This window comes from Entelurus aequoreus, linkage group LG07 (genome assembly GCF_033978785.1).
Source record: "Entelurus aequoreus isolate RoL-2023_Sb linkage group LG07, RoL_Eaeq_v1.1, whole genome shotgun sequence".
Taxonomy (NCBI): Eukaryota; Metazoa; Chordata; class Actinopteri; order Syngnathiformes; family Syngnathidae; genus Entelurus; species Entelurus aequoreus.
In genome coordinates this window covers 55,520,876-55,538,216 of record NC_084737.1, presented here as the reverse complement: position 1 = coordinate 55,538,216, position 17,341 = coordinate 55,520,876, and the positions used below count along the sequence as shown (strand labels likewise).

The 17,341-nt window shown below is 41.5% G+C and overlaps 1 protein-coding gene across 1 annotated transcript in view; it reads right to left on the bottom strand.

Moving 5' to 3' along the window:
* Positions 1 to 17,341, bottom strand: part of LOC133654055 (gap junction alpha-3 protein-like) — a 48,240-nt gene that overhangs the window by 10,701 nt on the left and 20,198 nt on the right. The window contains exons 2-3 of the mRNA XM_062054014.1: positions 5,668 to 5,756; positions 5,040 to 5,590 (exon numbers count right to left, since the gene is read on the bottom strand). Coding sequence (XP_061909998.1) covers positions 5,040 to 5,590; positions 5,668 to 5,736 — 620 coding nt within the window. The 5' untranslated portion in view covers positions 5,737 to 5,756. The remainder of the gene's footprint in view (positions 1 to 5,039; positions 5,591 to 5,667; positions 5,757 to 17,341) is intronic.

The window sequence follows — 17,341 nt, the reverse complement described above, 5'->3', positions numbered from 1 at the left end:
GAACCACAAGAAGCAGGAGCCATTAAAGACATCAAGCAAATGACCAAATGTTAATAATATCAACTCGACTGTAAAGCAAAGGGGCAGCACGGTGCACTAACCCCTGTGCCTCGCAATACGAAGGTCCTGAGTAGTCCTGGGTTCAATCCCGGGCTCGGGATCTTTCTGTGTGGAGTTTGCATGTTCTCCCCGTGACTGCGTGGGCTCCCTCCGGGTACTCCGACGTACTCTCACCTCCAAAGACATGCACCTAGGGATAGGTTGATTGGCAACACTAAAATGGGCCCTAGTGTGTGAATGTGAGTGTGAATGTTGTCTGTCTATCTGTGTTGGCCCTGCGATGAGGTGGCGACTTGTCCAGGGTGTACAACGCCTTCCACCCGAATGCAGCTGAGATAGGCTCCAGCAACCCCCGCGATCCCGAACGGGACAACGGTAGAAAATGGATGGATGGATGTAAAGCAAAGGAAAAACACAACACACAGTCGGATTGAACTCATTCCGGTGGGGTTGCATTTGAATGCGCGGGTCGTTTCCCCAAGATGCAGACGGAACTCTGGAGGCAAAGTGCAGGTAGGACAAAGATTTATTTTCCATAAATCAGGCAAAATACAAAATACAGGAAAGCGTGCTTATAGCACGGGTAGCTATGCAAAAGCTAACGGGAAATTTTAACATAGAAAACAAGCAAACAAATGGCGAAGCTTAGCTCAGGAACAGGACTCAGAAGGTGTACCAACGTAACTTGTTGCCGAAGCAAACAAAACAGCCAGACTAAGTGTGGCGAAAGGCAGGAATAAATAGCTCTCTGATTAGTGCCCGGGAGCAGGTGAGCGTCCCGAACACTGATCAGAGGCAGGTGAAAATAATCAGCACCCAGGGCAACTAAGAGACACAAACCCAGTGGTGCTAAAAACAGAACTAAGGGAGTCAATCTAAAACAAAACATGATCCGGGCAACGGATCATCGTATTAAGATCTGAATTGGGTATTTTTCAATACAATGACCATAAACCACTAGATTTAGAGGATGATGGGCATCCAGACATTTAATTCATTTTTCAATATTTGCAGCAACAATTGGTATGTAAGCAAAAAAATGATGGTTACTGTCCATGTTAGAATGTAAATATTTGCTGCATAGTAAAAGTACCAACAGCAGAGGAATGATGGTGTACTTGTACCGTTGGAAGGGCCAGGAGTTACCTTTCAACCGCTGATAATTTTATTACATTAGTGATTTATTTTATGAAATTATTTATGATATATTGTGCTGTCTGTTTGCTTTCCTGTTTCTCATTTACATTTTTGTATTTTGGAATGTGTTCTGTGACAGTCGGGGAAGGGTGCCTCGTCCTTGTCAGTGGCGCGTTGCTTTGGCGGTGCTCGTGAGTAGGAGGAGTTTGGTGAGTCCTTGGAACACGGTTTTCGGTCATCATGAATAATTTCATAAAACAAAACACCATTGTAACAACAGCGCGATAAGTTTCTGTGCTCTACCACTAAAACTTTTACTCCAGTGGTAAATACCGAAGCAATTTGATTTGATACATGGTGAAATGATAAGTGTGACCAAATGATCGTAGTCACACATAAGATATATCTATATACTGCAATATGACGCGAGTAAACATCACCAAAACTTTAAATGTTCCATTGAAAAAAAAGAAAATTACACACGGCACTCAAAAATCTGTCAAAATGTTTTAGTGTAACTTTGAAGCCGCACCGCTTGATGGATTGTCGGTGCATTACGACTACCGTAGTCAGAGATACAAGTATTAGTATGGTGTGTGTATAAGAACCGCAAAATGGCACCCATTAGCAGACATATTATCTGCCGTTTTGTTTCACAATATTATGCAAAACCAACTTTTCTTACCTTCTGGTACCTGCTGATGTGTATTTGAGATCTGCATAAGTCCAGAAAATTTGCGCACATCCGCCACTGTAGCCTGTACCGATGCCGTAGTCGATAAGCTTCTTCTTTTTCGCTATCTTCTTGAATGGGACATTCACCCTCTGCTGTTGCCATTTCTAATATAAAGTAGAGTAAAGTCCTAACGTATATCTCGCTATGGAAGCGCTAAAAACTGCCGGTGTAGTGGGTTTAACTTATTCACCCATGGAACTTTAGTTATTAGAGAGTTCCAGACAGACGGTTTTTCATAGGACACATTTCCGGCGTTGTTGTTGGACTAGTGAGCCACGGATGAGGAGATGTTGCTCTGTTGTTGATTTAAGTAAAGTCTGAATGTCATTAGAAAAGTTAGCTCCATCTTTTGACACTTCTTCCACCATCGTCCTTGCACGCTACACCACTACAACAAAGATGACGGGGAGAAGACGCTGTCGAAGGTGAGCCACGTAAATAAGACCGCCCACAAAACGGTGCATCCTGAAACAACTGTCAGAAAGCGACTTAAAGATGGTCTGTAAAACATAATCTTGCAACATTTTGACCGAAGAACCACCATTGCATGTTGTGTAGACCACAAGGAAATTATTTCAATTAGAAAAAAATCATGATATGACCCCTTTAATGCACCTTATAATCTGGTGCTCCTTTTGTATGAAAGAAGACCTGAATAGACCCACTCAACCACAGTGCACCTTACAATCCGGTGCGCCCTATGGTCCAGAAAATACGGTATATGTACATTTTACGCATCTACATCAACCATCAAAGTATTTACTTCCACCTCAACACCATCCCTGAACACCTTGTAAATGTCCACAAAATATAATTTCACGGCTCTCACAACTCTAAGAGGTTAAGATTAAAGTTACATTTTTCACCCTGAAAGCCTTCAGTTGATACTTGACCACAGTAGAAAAAAAGTTCCAGGTCAGAGTATCAAAAGGGTGCTGACAGGAAGTGGTACAGTATTTTTCGCACTATAAGGCGCACTTAAAATCCTTTTTTTATCTCAAAACTCGACAGTGCGCCTATGGTGTAATGATAAGTGTGACCAGTAGATGGCAATCAAACATAAGAGATACATGTACACTGCACTCTGATGGCAATATGACTCAAGTAAATAACACCAACATTTTATATGTTCCATTGAAAATATAGAACATTACACACGGCGCTCAAAAATCTATCAAAATATTTTAGTCCGACTTTGGTAAGCTATGAAGCTGCACCGCTTGATGGATTGTCTGTGCATTAAACGTACGAGTTCTAATATGGTGTGTGTATAAGGTACGACATATTATCTGGCGTTTTGTTTCGTAATATTATGCAAATTTATCTTACCTTCTGGTACATGCTGATCTGTATTTGGGATCTGCATAAATCCTGGAAAATTGCTCACGTCCATCTTTTTAGTCTGTGTAGTAGTCGAAAGGCTTCTTCTTTTTCTCTGTCTTCTTGTTATGGGACATTCATCCTCCGCTGTTGCCATTTCTAATATAAAGTAGTGTAAAGTTCTTACTTATATCTGTGAGTAAACTCGCCATGAAAGCGCTAAAACATACCGGTGTAGTGAGTTTGCATAAATCACCCAAGGAACTTTAGTTATTAGAGAGTTCCGGTCGGACGTTTTTACACGGGACACATTTTCGGTGTTGTTGTTTCCGGATAAGGAGATGCTGCTCTGTTATTGATTTAAGTCAGGGATGTCCAAAGTGCGGCCCAGGGGCCATTTGCTGCCCGCAGCTAATTGTTTAGCGGCCCGCCACACATTCTGGAAATGCCATTGCAAAAATCAAAAAAACATTAAAAAAGTGGAATGAGGTGAAATCTAACTAGAAAACGTTGTAATGTTGACACAAAGCTGCCATGCAGGCTGTTTTTTTTATTTTGTCTATCTTTATTTTCCTTTTTTTGCCATTGCTCAAAAAAAAAAAAAAGACAAAAAATCAATAATAATGAATTATTGACATTTTCAAGGCTCCAATTACTTCAAATATTTCACATTAAAATGTTTTATGTGGAAAAATATTGCATATATTGTGTGGTTGCCATATAAAAACATCCACGTTTTCTTTGACAAAAGAGCATAAAATAAACAAAATAATAGTTCAAACGTAAAATCGACAGATATACTGTATCTGAAGTTGATCTCGTAACTTAAGTGTTAAAAGTAAAACAAATAATAATACAAATGTATCACTTTATGAGTGGGGTACCTTTTGGATCCCAAAGATATTTAGTGGGATTTTATTTATCTTTTCACTGTGATTAATCAAAAATAATAATGAAAATAAAATCAATGGTGTCATGCATTATTGATCTTTTCAGGGCTCCAATTACTTCACATCAAACATTGCTTTCTGAAAGTTTTGGGTGGTGGGGGAAATACTGCATATTTCAGTTTTACTATAAAAAACAAAGTTGTCTTTGACAGAAAAGGCATATATAATAATAGGCAATAATAATTTGACTTGTTTTTAACATTTTAATGACTGAGACCCTTTACGGGCCCCAAGATCCCTAATTGTTAAAAAAAAAAATCTATATATTTTGTTATGGTTTGAAAATGAAAAATATCAAAATGGCCCCCGCATGCTTTAATTTTTCCGTGTGCGGCCCTCAGTGGAAAAAGTTTGGACACCCCTGATTTAAGTAAAGTCTAAATGTCATTAAAACAGTTAACTCCATCTTTTGACACTTCTTCTAACCCCGTCTTTGCAGGCTACACCGCTACAACAAAGATGACAGGGAGAAGACGCTGTCAAAGGTGAGCCACGTAAATAAGACCGCCCACAAAACGGCACATCCGGAAGCGACTGTCAGAAAGCGACTTGAAGATGATCTATAAAACATAATCTAAGCAACATTTTGACCAAAGAACCACCATTACATGTTATGTAGACCACAAGGCAGTGTTTTTCAATTTACAAAAAAAGTTATAATAATATGACTCCTTTAATGCGCCCTATAATATATATATAAGCTTTATGTATGAAAAAAGATCGAAAATAGAACATTCATTGGCAGTGCGCCTTATAATCCGGTGCGCCCTATGGTCTGGAAAATACGGTAAATACACAAGAGAAGTTATTTGGAAGAGGAAAATGTGGAAACTCACCTTGATATAAAGCAGTCCACAGTGTTGGGACAGGGCCAGCGGCGACACTTGTAGAGTGGTCTCAAGTGGAAGCCATACAGGAAGTACTGCCCCAGGATGAAGCCCACCTCAAACAGGGTCTTAAAAATGATGTTGAAGATGTAGGTCCTCAGCAACGCCCCGCGGATGCGAATTTTGCCGTGCTCGTCACGAATGGGTGGCTTCTCCTTCTTCCAACCCCCACCTCCGTCTCCATTGTGGTGGAGGGGGTCGTGGTCCTCCAGGTGCCGCCCCAACTTCCTGTTCTCGTCTTCCCGCTCCCTCCTCTTCTCCTCCATGCGCACAATGTGCAGCACGTGTCCCAGGTAGATGAGGGTGGGCGTGGACACAAAGATGATCTGCAGGACCCAGAAGCGCATGTGAGAGATGGGGAAGGCCTCATCGTAGCAGACGTTCTCGCAGCCGGGCTGCTGCGTGTTGCAGGTGAAGTCGGACTGCTCGTCACCCCACACTTCTTCAGCCGCTGCGCCCAGCACCAAGATGCGGAAGATGAAGAGGACGGTCAGCCAAACCTGGGTTGGAATTAGGAAAGAAATATATCATGACCTCCTCTGAAGGCTGAAAACATCATCAGTCGTCCTGGAATCACCTTTCCGATCACAGTGGAGTGCTCCTGAGCGTTCTCCAGCAGCCGCCCCAGAAAGCTCCAGTCACCCATGCTTCACTCACTTGTTTGACCTGGAAGATGGAACCAGGCTGCTTTGAGGAAAACTACAACAAAACCAAAGGAACCTGTTGACGTTTGTTACGTCTGCTAAAGTCTTGGTTTTGATTTATTTGTTGCTGCTTCTTGATCTTAGCGCCGCTTTCGATACCGTCAATCATAATATTTTATTAGAGCGTATCAAAACACGTATTGGTATGTCAGACTTAGCCTTGTCTTGGTTTAACTCTTATCTTACTGACAGGATGCAGTGCGTCTCCCATAACAATGTGACCTCGGACTATGTCAAGGTAACGTGCGGAGTTCTCCAGGGTTCGGTTCTTGGCCCTGCACTCTTTAGTATTTACATGCTGCCGCTGGGTGACATCATACGCAAATACGGTGTTAGCTTTCACTGTTATGCTGATGACACCCAACTCTACATGCCCCTAAAGCTGACCAACACGCCGGATTGTAGTCAGCTGGAGGCGTGTCTTAATGAAATTAAACAATGGATGTCCGCTAACTTTTTGCAACTCAACGCTAAGAAAACGGAAATGCTGATTATCGGTCCTGCTAGACACCGACATCTATTTAATAATACCACCTTAACATTTGACAACCAGGCAATTACACAAGGCGACTCGGTAAAGAGTCTGGGTATTGTCTTCGACCCAACTCTCTCGTTTGAGTCACACATTAAGAGTGTTACTAAAACGGCCTTCTTTCATCTCCGTAATATCGCTAAAATTCGTTCCATCTTGTCCACTAGCGACGCTGAGATCATTATTCATGCGTTCGTTACGTCTCGTCTCGATTACTGTAACATATTATTTTCGGGTCTCCCTATGTCTAGCATTAAAAGATTACAGTTGGTACAAAATGCGGCTGCAAGACTTTTGACAAAAACAAGAAAGTTTGATCGTATTACGCCTATACTGGCTCACCTGCACTGGCTTCCTGTGCACTTAAGATGCGACTTTAAGGTTTTACTACTTACGTATTAAATACTACACGGTTTAGCTCCAGCCTATCTCGCCGATTGTATTGTACCATATGTCCCGACAAGAAATCTGCGTTCAAAGAACTCCGGCTTATTAGTGATTCCTAGAGCCAAAAAAAAGTCTGCGGGCTATAGAGCGTTTTCTATTCGGGCTCCAGTACTCTGGAATGCCCTCCCGGTAAAAGTTAGAGATGCTACCTCAGTAGAAGCATTATATCCCATGTTAAAACTCATTTGTATAATTTAGCCTTTAAATAGTCCCCCCTTTTTTAGACCAGTTGATCTGCCGTTTCTTTTCTTCTCTCCTCTTCTCCCCTGTCCCTTGCGAGGGGGAGTTGCATAGGTCCGGTGGCCATGGATGAAGTGCTGGCTGTCCAGAGTCGGGACCCCGGGTGGACCACTAGCCTGTGCATCGGTTGGGGACATTTCTGCGCTGCTGACCCGTCTCCGCTCGGGATGGTTTCCTGCTGGCCCCACTATGGACTGGACTCTCGCTGATGTGTTGGATCCACTGTGGACTGGACTTTCACAATATTATGTCAGACCCACTCGACATCCATTGCTTTCGGTCTCCCCTAGGGGGGCGGGGGGTTACCCACATATGCGGTCCTCTCCAAGGTTTCTCATAATCATTCACCGACGTCCCACTGGGGTGAGTTTTTCCTTGCCCGTATGTGGGCTCTGTACCGAGGATGTCGTTGTGGCTTGTGCAGCCCTTTGAGACACTTGTGATTTAGGGCTATATAAATAAACATTGATTGATAAATAAACATTTACTTGCATGACAAGTCACATTAAATCTTCACACGATTCAACATGGTCGAAAAGGAGAAGTAATAATGCGGGTGTTTGACCCGGTTGGCCTGCATTTGCAGTAGGCAAACACAAACTTCCTGCCATGCTCCTGCTATTTACAACTTTGCTGAAAATATTTTTAAAAATGCATTAAAGATGTTTGGATAAACAAACAATGTTTTTTCAAATAATGTTCGGTTATTACCGTAAAATGCCCTCATATTTAGCTACGACCATGTGACTATCAATTTGGGGGCTTCCAATTGAAATAATGAACAATGTGGATGAAAATAAGTTGTTGACATTTTTTTAAAATGTAATATTAAAGGCGCCCTGCGATGAGGTGGCGACTTGTCCAGGGTGTACCCCGCCTTCCGCCCGATTGTAGCTGAGATAGGCTCCAGCGCCCCCGCGACCCCGAAGGGAATAAGCGGTAGAAAATGGATGGATGGATGGGATATTAAAGGCCTACTGAAATGAAATTGTTTTATTTAAACGGGGATAGCAGATCCATTATATGTGTCATACTTGATCATTTCGCGATATTGCCATATTTTTGCTGAAAGGATTTAGTAGAGAACATCGACGATAAAGTTCGCAACTTTTGGTCGCTGATAAAAAAAAAGCCTTGCCTATACCGGAAGTAGCGTGACGTCACCGGAGGAAGGACTCCTCACATTTCCCCATTGTTTACAATGCAGCGAGAGAGATTCGGACCGAAAAAGCGACGATTACCCCATTAATTTGAGCGAGGATGAAAGATTTGTGGATGAGGAAAGTGAGAGTGAAGGACTAGAATGCAGTGCAGGACGTATCTTTTTTCGCTCTGACCGTAACTTAGGTACAAGGGTTCTTTGGATTCCACACTTTCTCCTTTTTCTATTGTGGATCACGGATTTGTATTTTAAACCACCTCGGATACTATATCCTCTTGAAAATGAGAGTCGAGAACGCGAAATGGACATTCACAGTGACTTTTATCTCCAAGACAACACTTCGGCGAAGCTCTTTAGCTACTCAGCTAACGTGATAGCATTGGGGTCAAATGCAGATAGAAACAAAATGAATAAATCCCTGACTGGAAGGATAGACAGAAGATCAACAATACTATTAAACCATGGACAGTAACTACACGGTTAATAATTCCCAGCTTGGCGAAGGTTAACAATGCTGTGGCTAACGACGCCATTGAAGCTAACTTAGCAACGGGACCTCACAGAGCTATGCTAAAAACATTAGCGCTCCACCTACGTCAGCCAGCCCTCATCTGCTCATCAACACCCGTGCTCACCTGCGTTCCAGCGATCGACGGAAGGACGAAGGACTTCACCCGATCATCTGTGCGGTTGGCGGCTAGCGCCGGCTAGCGCCGGCTAGCACCGGCTAGCGCCGGCTACTACCGGCTAGCGCGTCTGCTATCCAAGTCAAAGTCCTCCTGGTTGTGTTGCTACAGCCAGCCGCTAATACACAGATCCCACCTACAACTTTCTTCTTTGCAGTCTTCATTGTTCATTAAACAAATTGCAAAAGATTCACCAACACAGATGTCCAGAATACTGTGGAATTTTGAGATGAAAACAGAGCTTTTTTGTATTGGATTCAATGGTGTACCAATACTTCCGTTTCAACGATTGACGTCACGCGCATACGTCATCATATATAGACGTTTTCAACCGGAAATTTAGCGGGAAATTTAAAATTGCACTTTAAAAGTTAACCCGGCCGTATTGGCATGTGTTGCAATGTTAAGATTTCATCATTGATATATAAACTATCAGACTGCGTGGTCGGTAGTAGTGGGTTTCAGTAGGCCTTTAAAGGTTATTAGTAGATACTTTAGCAAATCAGTTAGTATTTCAGTATACTGCCGGCTTTTCAACATTCAAACCATTTCTACATTTATCCTACATTCCATTAGCATTTCAGTTCAGCGTCATCTCTTTAACATTCTAACCATTTCAACATTAAAACTATGCTTTCAATTATACTGCACTTCAACAGCATTTCAGTTCTATTTCAGCATTGGAGCATTCACATGCAATTCCTTCAGGAATTGCCCCATCTAGTCTTATTGCTGCTAAAGCAGTGGTCCCCAACCACCGGTTGGTACCGGGCCGCGCAAGAAATAAATAAAAAATTAAAATGTTTTATTTTTTTTAATTTGTTTAGTTTTTTATTAAATCAACATAAAAAACACAATTTATACAATATATATCAATATAGATCAATACAGCCTGCAGGGATACAGTCCGTAAGCACACATGATTGTATTTCTTTATGAAAAAAAATTCCCGGACCGTGGGGCAAATTTTCAAGCGTTGACCGGTCCCCAGCAACAAAAAGGTTGGGTACCACTGTGCTGAAGGACTAAAGGGGCTGATTAAAACTAATTCAATTGATGTGTTTTTGTGTCTTTTAGTATTATTTTAATGATGTTGGTTTTTTCACATAGAATTTAGATGATTGAAACACTTCTTTTATGAAAAAAAAACTTCCTTAAAGGCCTACTGAAACCCACTACTACCGACCACGCAGTCTGATAGTTTATATATCAATGATGAAATCTTAACATTGCAACACATGCCAATACGGCCGGGTTAACTTATAAAGTGCAATTTTAAATTTCCCGGCAAACTTCCGGCAGAAAACGTTTCGATATGATGACGTTTGCGCGTGACGTCAACGGTTGACGCGGAAGTATTCGGAGCACATTGAATCCATTACAAAAAGCTCTGTTTTCATCTCAAAATTCCACAGTATTCTGGACATCTGTGTTGGTGAATATTTTGCAATTTGTTTAATGAACAATGGAGACTACAAAGAAGAAAGTTGTAGGTGAAGTCGGTGTATTAGCGGCGGACTACAGCAACACAACCAGGAGGACTTTGATAGCAGACGCTCTAGCCGAATGACCTCACCTTGACTTCCTCCGTCTCTGGGCCGCCGACCGTATCGGTGATCGGGTGAAGTCCTTCGTCGTACCGTCGATCGCTGGAACGCAGGTGAGCACGGGTCATGATGAGCAGATGAGAGCTGGCGTAGGTGCAGAGCTAATGTTTTTAGCATAGCTCTTTTGAGGTTCTGTAGCTAATTTAGCTTCAATGGCGTCATTAGCAACAGCATTGCTAAGCTTCGCCAAGCTGGAAAGCATTAACCGTGTATTTACATGTCCAGAGTTTGGTAGTATTGTTGATCTTCTGTCTATCCTTCCAGTCAGGGACTTATTTGTTTTGTTCCTATATGCAGTAAAGCCTGATGCTATCACGTTAGCTCAGTAGCTAAAGAGCTTCGCCGATGTATTGTCGTGGAGATAAAAGTCACTGTGAATGTCCATTTCGCGTTCTCGACTCTCATTTTCAAGAGGATATAGTATCCGAGGTGGTTTAAAGTACAAATCCGTGATCCACAATAGAAAAAGGAGAGAGTGTGGAATCCAATGAACCCTTGTACCTAAGTTACGGTCAGAGCGAAAAAAGATACGTCCTGCACTGCACTCTAGTCCTTCACTTTCACGTTCCTCATCCACGAATCTTTCATCCTCGCTCAAATTAATGGGGTAATCGTTGCTTTCTCGGTCCGAATCTCTCTCGCTGCTGGTGTAAACAATAGGAAAATGTGAGCAGTCCTTCCTCCGGTGTCGTCACGCTACTTCCGGTAGGGGCGAGGCTTTTTTTTATCAGAGACCAAAAGTTGCAAACTTTGTCGTCGTTGTTCTATACTAAATCCTTTCAGCAAAAATATGGCAATATCGCGAAATGATCAAGTATGACACATAGAATGGATCTGCTATCCCCGTTTAAATAAAAAAAAATCATTTCAGTAGGCCTTTAAGTATGCATTTTTTGCGTCTTGAGCAACATAAGTGCAGCCTATCACCAATGAACACACCTTCAGTGGTTAAAAAAAGTGGTTTCAATTAGAGATGTCCAATAATATCAGACTGCCGATATTATCGGCCGATAAATGCTTTATAATGTAATATCGGAAATTATCGGTATCGGTTTCAGAATTATCGGTATCGGTTTCAAAAAGTAAAATGTATGACTTTTTAAAACGCCGCTGTGTACACGGACGTAGGGAGAAGTACAGAGCGCCAATAAACCTTAAAGGCACTGCCTTTGCGTGCCGGTCCAATCACATAATATCTACGGCTTTTCACACACACACGAGTGAATGCATGCATACTTGGTCAACAGCCATACAGGTCACACTGAGGGTAGCCATATAAACAACTTTAACACTGTTACAAATATGCGCCACACTGTGAACCCACACCAAACAAGAATGACAAACACATTTCGGGAGAACATCCGCACCTTAACACAACATAAACACAACAGAACAAATACCCTACCCAGAACCCCTTGCAGCACTAACTCTTCCGGGACGCTACAATATACACCCCCGCTACCCCCCACCACCACCACCACAACCTCAACCCCCCCGAACCCCCCCCCCCAACCCTGCCCACCTCAACCTCCTCATGCTCTCTCAGGGGGAGAATGTCCCAAATTCCAAGCTGCTGTATTGAGGCATGTTAAAAAAAAAATACACTTTGTGACTTCTATAATAAATATGGCAGTGCCATGTTGGAATTTTTTTCCATAACTTGAGTTGATTTATTTTGGAAAACCTTGTTACATTGTTTAATGCATCCAGGGGGCATCACAACAAAATTAGGCATATTAATGTGTTAATTCCACAACTGTATATATCGGTATTGGTTGATATCGGTATCTGTAATCAAGAGTTGGACAATATCGGAATATCAGATATCGGCAAAAAAGCCATTATCGGACATCTCTAGTTTCAATGTAAGTGCACTGAGTCGTGCAGTGCTTCTCAAATGCCCATAAAAAGTAATACATGTCTCCTGCTTGTTGAAAACATAGCAAAACGTCACAGGTAGGAGCATGATAACATGTATTGTATGTTACAGTAAATGAGAATGTCTTTGTGGTGATGTACATATAAAACTCATTTAAATAAGGCAGTCTGCACCACTTTACAGTTGCAAGCGTAGTGTTAGTAGATCACATGTAAAAGGTCCACTAAAACTACACGCTATTGTATAGATTGCAGCACGGTGCACAATGGCTAGTGTGTGTGCCTTGCAATAAGAAGGGCCTGGGTTCGATCCCCATGCTCGGGTCTTTCTGTGTGGAGTTTTCATGTGACTGCGTGGGTTCCCTCCGGGTACTCCGGCTTCCTCCCACCTCCAAAGACATGCACCTGGGGATAGGTTGATTGGCAACACTAAATTGGCCCTAGTGTGTGAATGTGAGTGTGAATGTTGTCTGTCTATCTGTGTTGGCCCTGTGATGAGGTGACGACTTGTCCAGGGTGTACCCCGCCTTCTGCGCGAGTGCAGCTGGGATAGGCTCCAGCAACCCCCGAGTAGAAAATGGATGGATGGCTATTTTATAGATTGCACACGCTGTTTACCGCGTGGTGTTTGGATCTTAGTAAATCTGGCCTTTAGTGAAGCAGTTTGACCGTGTCACTGCGAGTCTGCAACATATCGATAACGCCGGCCAAAGACTTTCAAATAATATCCAAACAGCGGACATTTATAAATTAAAAGATAGAGAGGCTGTTGATGGTGTAATGATTTGACAAAGAAGCAACTCGCTGGAGATACCATAGAAGTCAAGGAAATGTATTTATGGATTTTTCCAAGTTCTTGTGCTTATTAACAAGCCGCCAATAAATGATCCATTGATTGATTGATTGCGACTTTTATTAGTAGGTTGCACAGTGAAGTACATATTCCGTACAATTGACCACTAAATGGTAACACCCGAATAAGTTTTTCAACTTTTTTAAGTCGGGGTCCACTTAAATTGATCCACATCAGACCAATTTAATTATTCACATTGTATTCACGACAAAATGACATGACAAATGCACATGACGCAGCCCCAAAGCAAAGACAATTGACCCGAACATCAAAATAGGAAACAGTTGCTGCATGGACCAAAAATCCACCACCAGTAGGCTACGTTATGTTGTGTTTTAGTCACTGCTTTTAGTTAGGTCTGTGGATAAAAACAAGCGCCTGTGTAAATATTTCATGTTGCAATGTGTACCGTACACCTGTGCCTTATAGTTGTGTGGCCAACATACAGTATAAATGATAAATAAATGGGTTATACTTGTATAGCGCTTTTCTACCTTCAAGGTACTCAAAGCGCTTTGACAGTATTTCCACATTTACCCATTCACACACACATTCACCCACTGGTGGCGGGAGCTGCCATGCAAGGCGCTAACCAGCAGCCATCAGGAGCAAGGGTGAAGTGTCTTGCCCAAGGACACAACGGACGTGACTAGGATGGTAGAAGGTGGGGGATTGAACCCCAGTAACCAGCAACCCTCCGATTGCTGGCACGGCCACTCTACCAACTTCGCCATGCCGTTCCCTGTATGTACAGAATAACATTTGTACAAAATTTACGTGGGTGCAGTTTATAATTGGACACGCCTAATAGCCTGAAAATTACGGTAAATGCCGTACACTATTATTACATTATTTCATAAAACCACTGTAGTTGCTTGTATTAAATTCTATTGTAATGTTTTTATACAATAAACGTTTGTTTTCTTTTTTTTTTTTTTTTAAAAGCATGTTGTTTGTAAAATGGAGATGTTTCGGGGGACCAAACACGGATTAATTTAGTTTTGATTAATTTAAATGCTGTTTATACAAGTTATACAAGTTGTTCAAGATACAAGCTGCATCAAGACCAAATTAAACTTGTATCCGAAGGTACTACTGTTTTTTGTAAAAAGTTTAGTTTAGTTTAATCTTTATTTAAAGGGACAATGCACAGAGACATTAAGCTCAAAGACAGATATGTTCTGCACCAGATTATAGCTAAATAGCTAATTTCCATCTGCAGTCCCTGGTTACCTAAATTAAAGAGATACAAAAACATGCAATACAATTATACCATTTGTAATCAAATTAAGAAAAGTCATAAAATGCCCTTTCATTGACACATACTTCTACATTACAACCACACCTATCATTTACATCAAAACACATAGATAATACATGCTCTCGTTCACATCTGTCATCATTTGTAAAAAACAACCAGGATTTTAACAGACACACCTCACAGCTCACAACAAAATGTTCTCATGTAAAAATATAATACACATTAAGTTGACATGTCAAACATAGTGCCCACCTCAGTGACCGTGTGAGTAACTTTGATTGCTCCAAAGCCACTTTTTAAATTCAATTGTGAATGAAGAATATTCTGTTAGACTTATCAAGTTTGTTGTGAGGTTGTCCATTCCTTTATCGCTTTATATGAGAAGGCTGATTGTGCAAAAGAGGTTTTACATCTGGGTACGCTACACTGCCCCCTGGTGGAGGCTGGTACGTTTGTAGTTGTCACAGCAGATGTAAACTGGACAAAGTGCTTAAAGGCCTACTGAAACCCACTACTACCGACCACGCAGTCTGATAGTTTATATATCAATGATGAACTCTTAACATTATAACACATGCCAATACGGCCGGGTTAACTTATAAAGTGACATTTTAAATTTGCCGCTAAACTTCCGGTTCGAAACGCCTCTGAGGATGACGTATGCGTGTGACGTAGCCCGGCGAACACGGGTATGCCTTCCACATTGAAGCCGATACGAAAAAGCTCTGTTTTCATTTCATAATTCCACAGTATTCTGGACATCTGTGTTCGTGAATCTGTTTCAATCATGTTCATTGCATTATAGAGAAGGAAGCCGAGCAAGCAAAGAAGAAAGTTGTCGGTGCGAAATGGACGTATTTTTCGAACGTAGTCAGCCACAACAGTACACAGCCGGCGCTTCTTTGTTTACATTCCCGAAAGATGCAGTCAAGATGGAAGAACTCGGATAACAGAGACTCTAACCAGGAGGACTTTTGATTTGGATACACAGACGCCTGTAGAGAACTGGGACAACACAGACTCTTACCAGGATTACTTTGATTTGGATGACAAAGACGCAGACGTGCTACTGCGAGTATGCAGCTTTGGCTTTTTTTTGCGTATGTACGTAACTTTTTTAAAATATATAAGCTTTATGAACCTTGGGTTAGGTGAACGGTCTTTTGGGCTGAGTGATTGTGTGTGTTGATCATGTGTTTGAATTTTATTGGCGTGCTCTATGGAGCTAGGAGCTAGCAGAGGAGCTAGGAGCTAGCATAACACGTACCGTACCGTACGTGCGCGTCACGTACGTAACTTTTTAAAAATATATAAGCTTTATGAACCTTGGGTTAGGTGAACGGTCTTTTGGGCTGAGTGATTGTGTGTGTTGATCAGGTGTTTGAATTGTATTGGCGTGTTCTATGGAGCTAGGAGCTAGCAGAGGAGCTAGGAGCTAGCATAACAAACACGCAGGTGTTATTATGCAGGATTAATTTGTGGCATATTAAATATAAGCCTGGTTGTGTTGTGGCTAATAGAGTATATATATGTCTTGTGTTTATTTACTGTTGTAGTCATTCCCAGCTGAATATCAGGTACCGTGAGTATGCAGCCTTGGCTGCTAAACATTCGATAACTTGACCGTATGTGCGCGTCACGTACGTAACTTTTTAAAAATATATAAGCTTTATGAACCTTGGGTTAGGTAAACGGTCTTTTGGGCTGAGTGATTGTGTGTGTTGATCAGGTGTTTGAATTGTATTGGCGTGTTCTATGGAGCTAGGAGCTAGCAGAGGAGCTAGGAGCTAGCATAACAAACACGCAGGTGTTTTTATGCAGGATTAATTTGTGGCATATTAAATATAAGCCTGGTTGTGTTGTGGCTAATAGAGTATATATATGTCTTGTGTTTATTTACTGTTGTAGTCATTCCCAGCTGAATATCAGGTCACCCCCGGCTCTCACAGCATCTTCCCTATCTGAATAGCTTCAACTCCCCACTAGTCCTTCACTTGCACTTTACTCATCCACAAATCTTTCATCCTCGCTCAAATTAATGGGGAAATTGTCGCTTTCTCGGTCCGAATCTCTCTCACTTCATGCGGCCATCATTGTAAACAATAGGGAACTTTGCGTATATGTTCAACTGACTACGTCACGCTACTTCCGGTAGGTGCAAGCCTTTTTTTTATCAGATACCAAAAGTTGCAATCTTTATCGTCGTTGTTCTATACTAAATCCTTTCAGCAAAAATATGGCAATATCGCGAAATGATCAAGTATGACACATAGAATAGATCTGCTATCCCCGTTTAAATAAAAAAAATTCATTTCAGTAGGCCTTTAAGTGGCGCTGGTGCAGTGTTATTTAGGATTCGGTGGACCATTCGTATTGATGCTAATCTTTGAATGTTAGCAAAATGTAACTATCTATATTTTTGGAGAACTAAACAGTGATGGTGGTGTTGTGGTTTTCGGTCAAGGACTTTGAGCGATTGTTTGTGCAAGGTTTCCAATGGCCTCAGTGTAATTTTGCTTGCCTGGGACTAACATGTTGTACAATAATAAAAACGAGACATAATCATTGCATTCAAATAAGTTTGAGCTGCCTCCAGTGTTAACGAATGCCTGATACATTTGAACATTTTTATGTTGTAATTAAGTCTCTGGCACATCTGTTTTTTAAAGTGCTACAGAGTAGCGAACAGAAATGGATGACTTCTGGCGCATGCACAAACGGATCAAGCAGTTCAGCAAGTTAGGCAGTGATAAGATCTTACCCCTTCTCCATTTCCATTTTTAATAGTTTGTTTACTTCAAATACTTAAATTCCATTTCTAAATTTGTAAATAAATACATTAAAATGTATAGCAATACATAATAGAGGAATACAACTAATT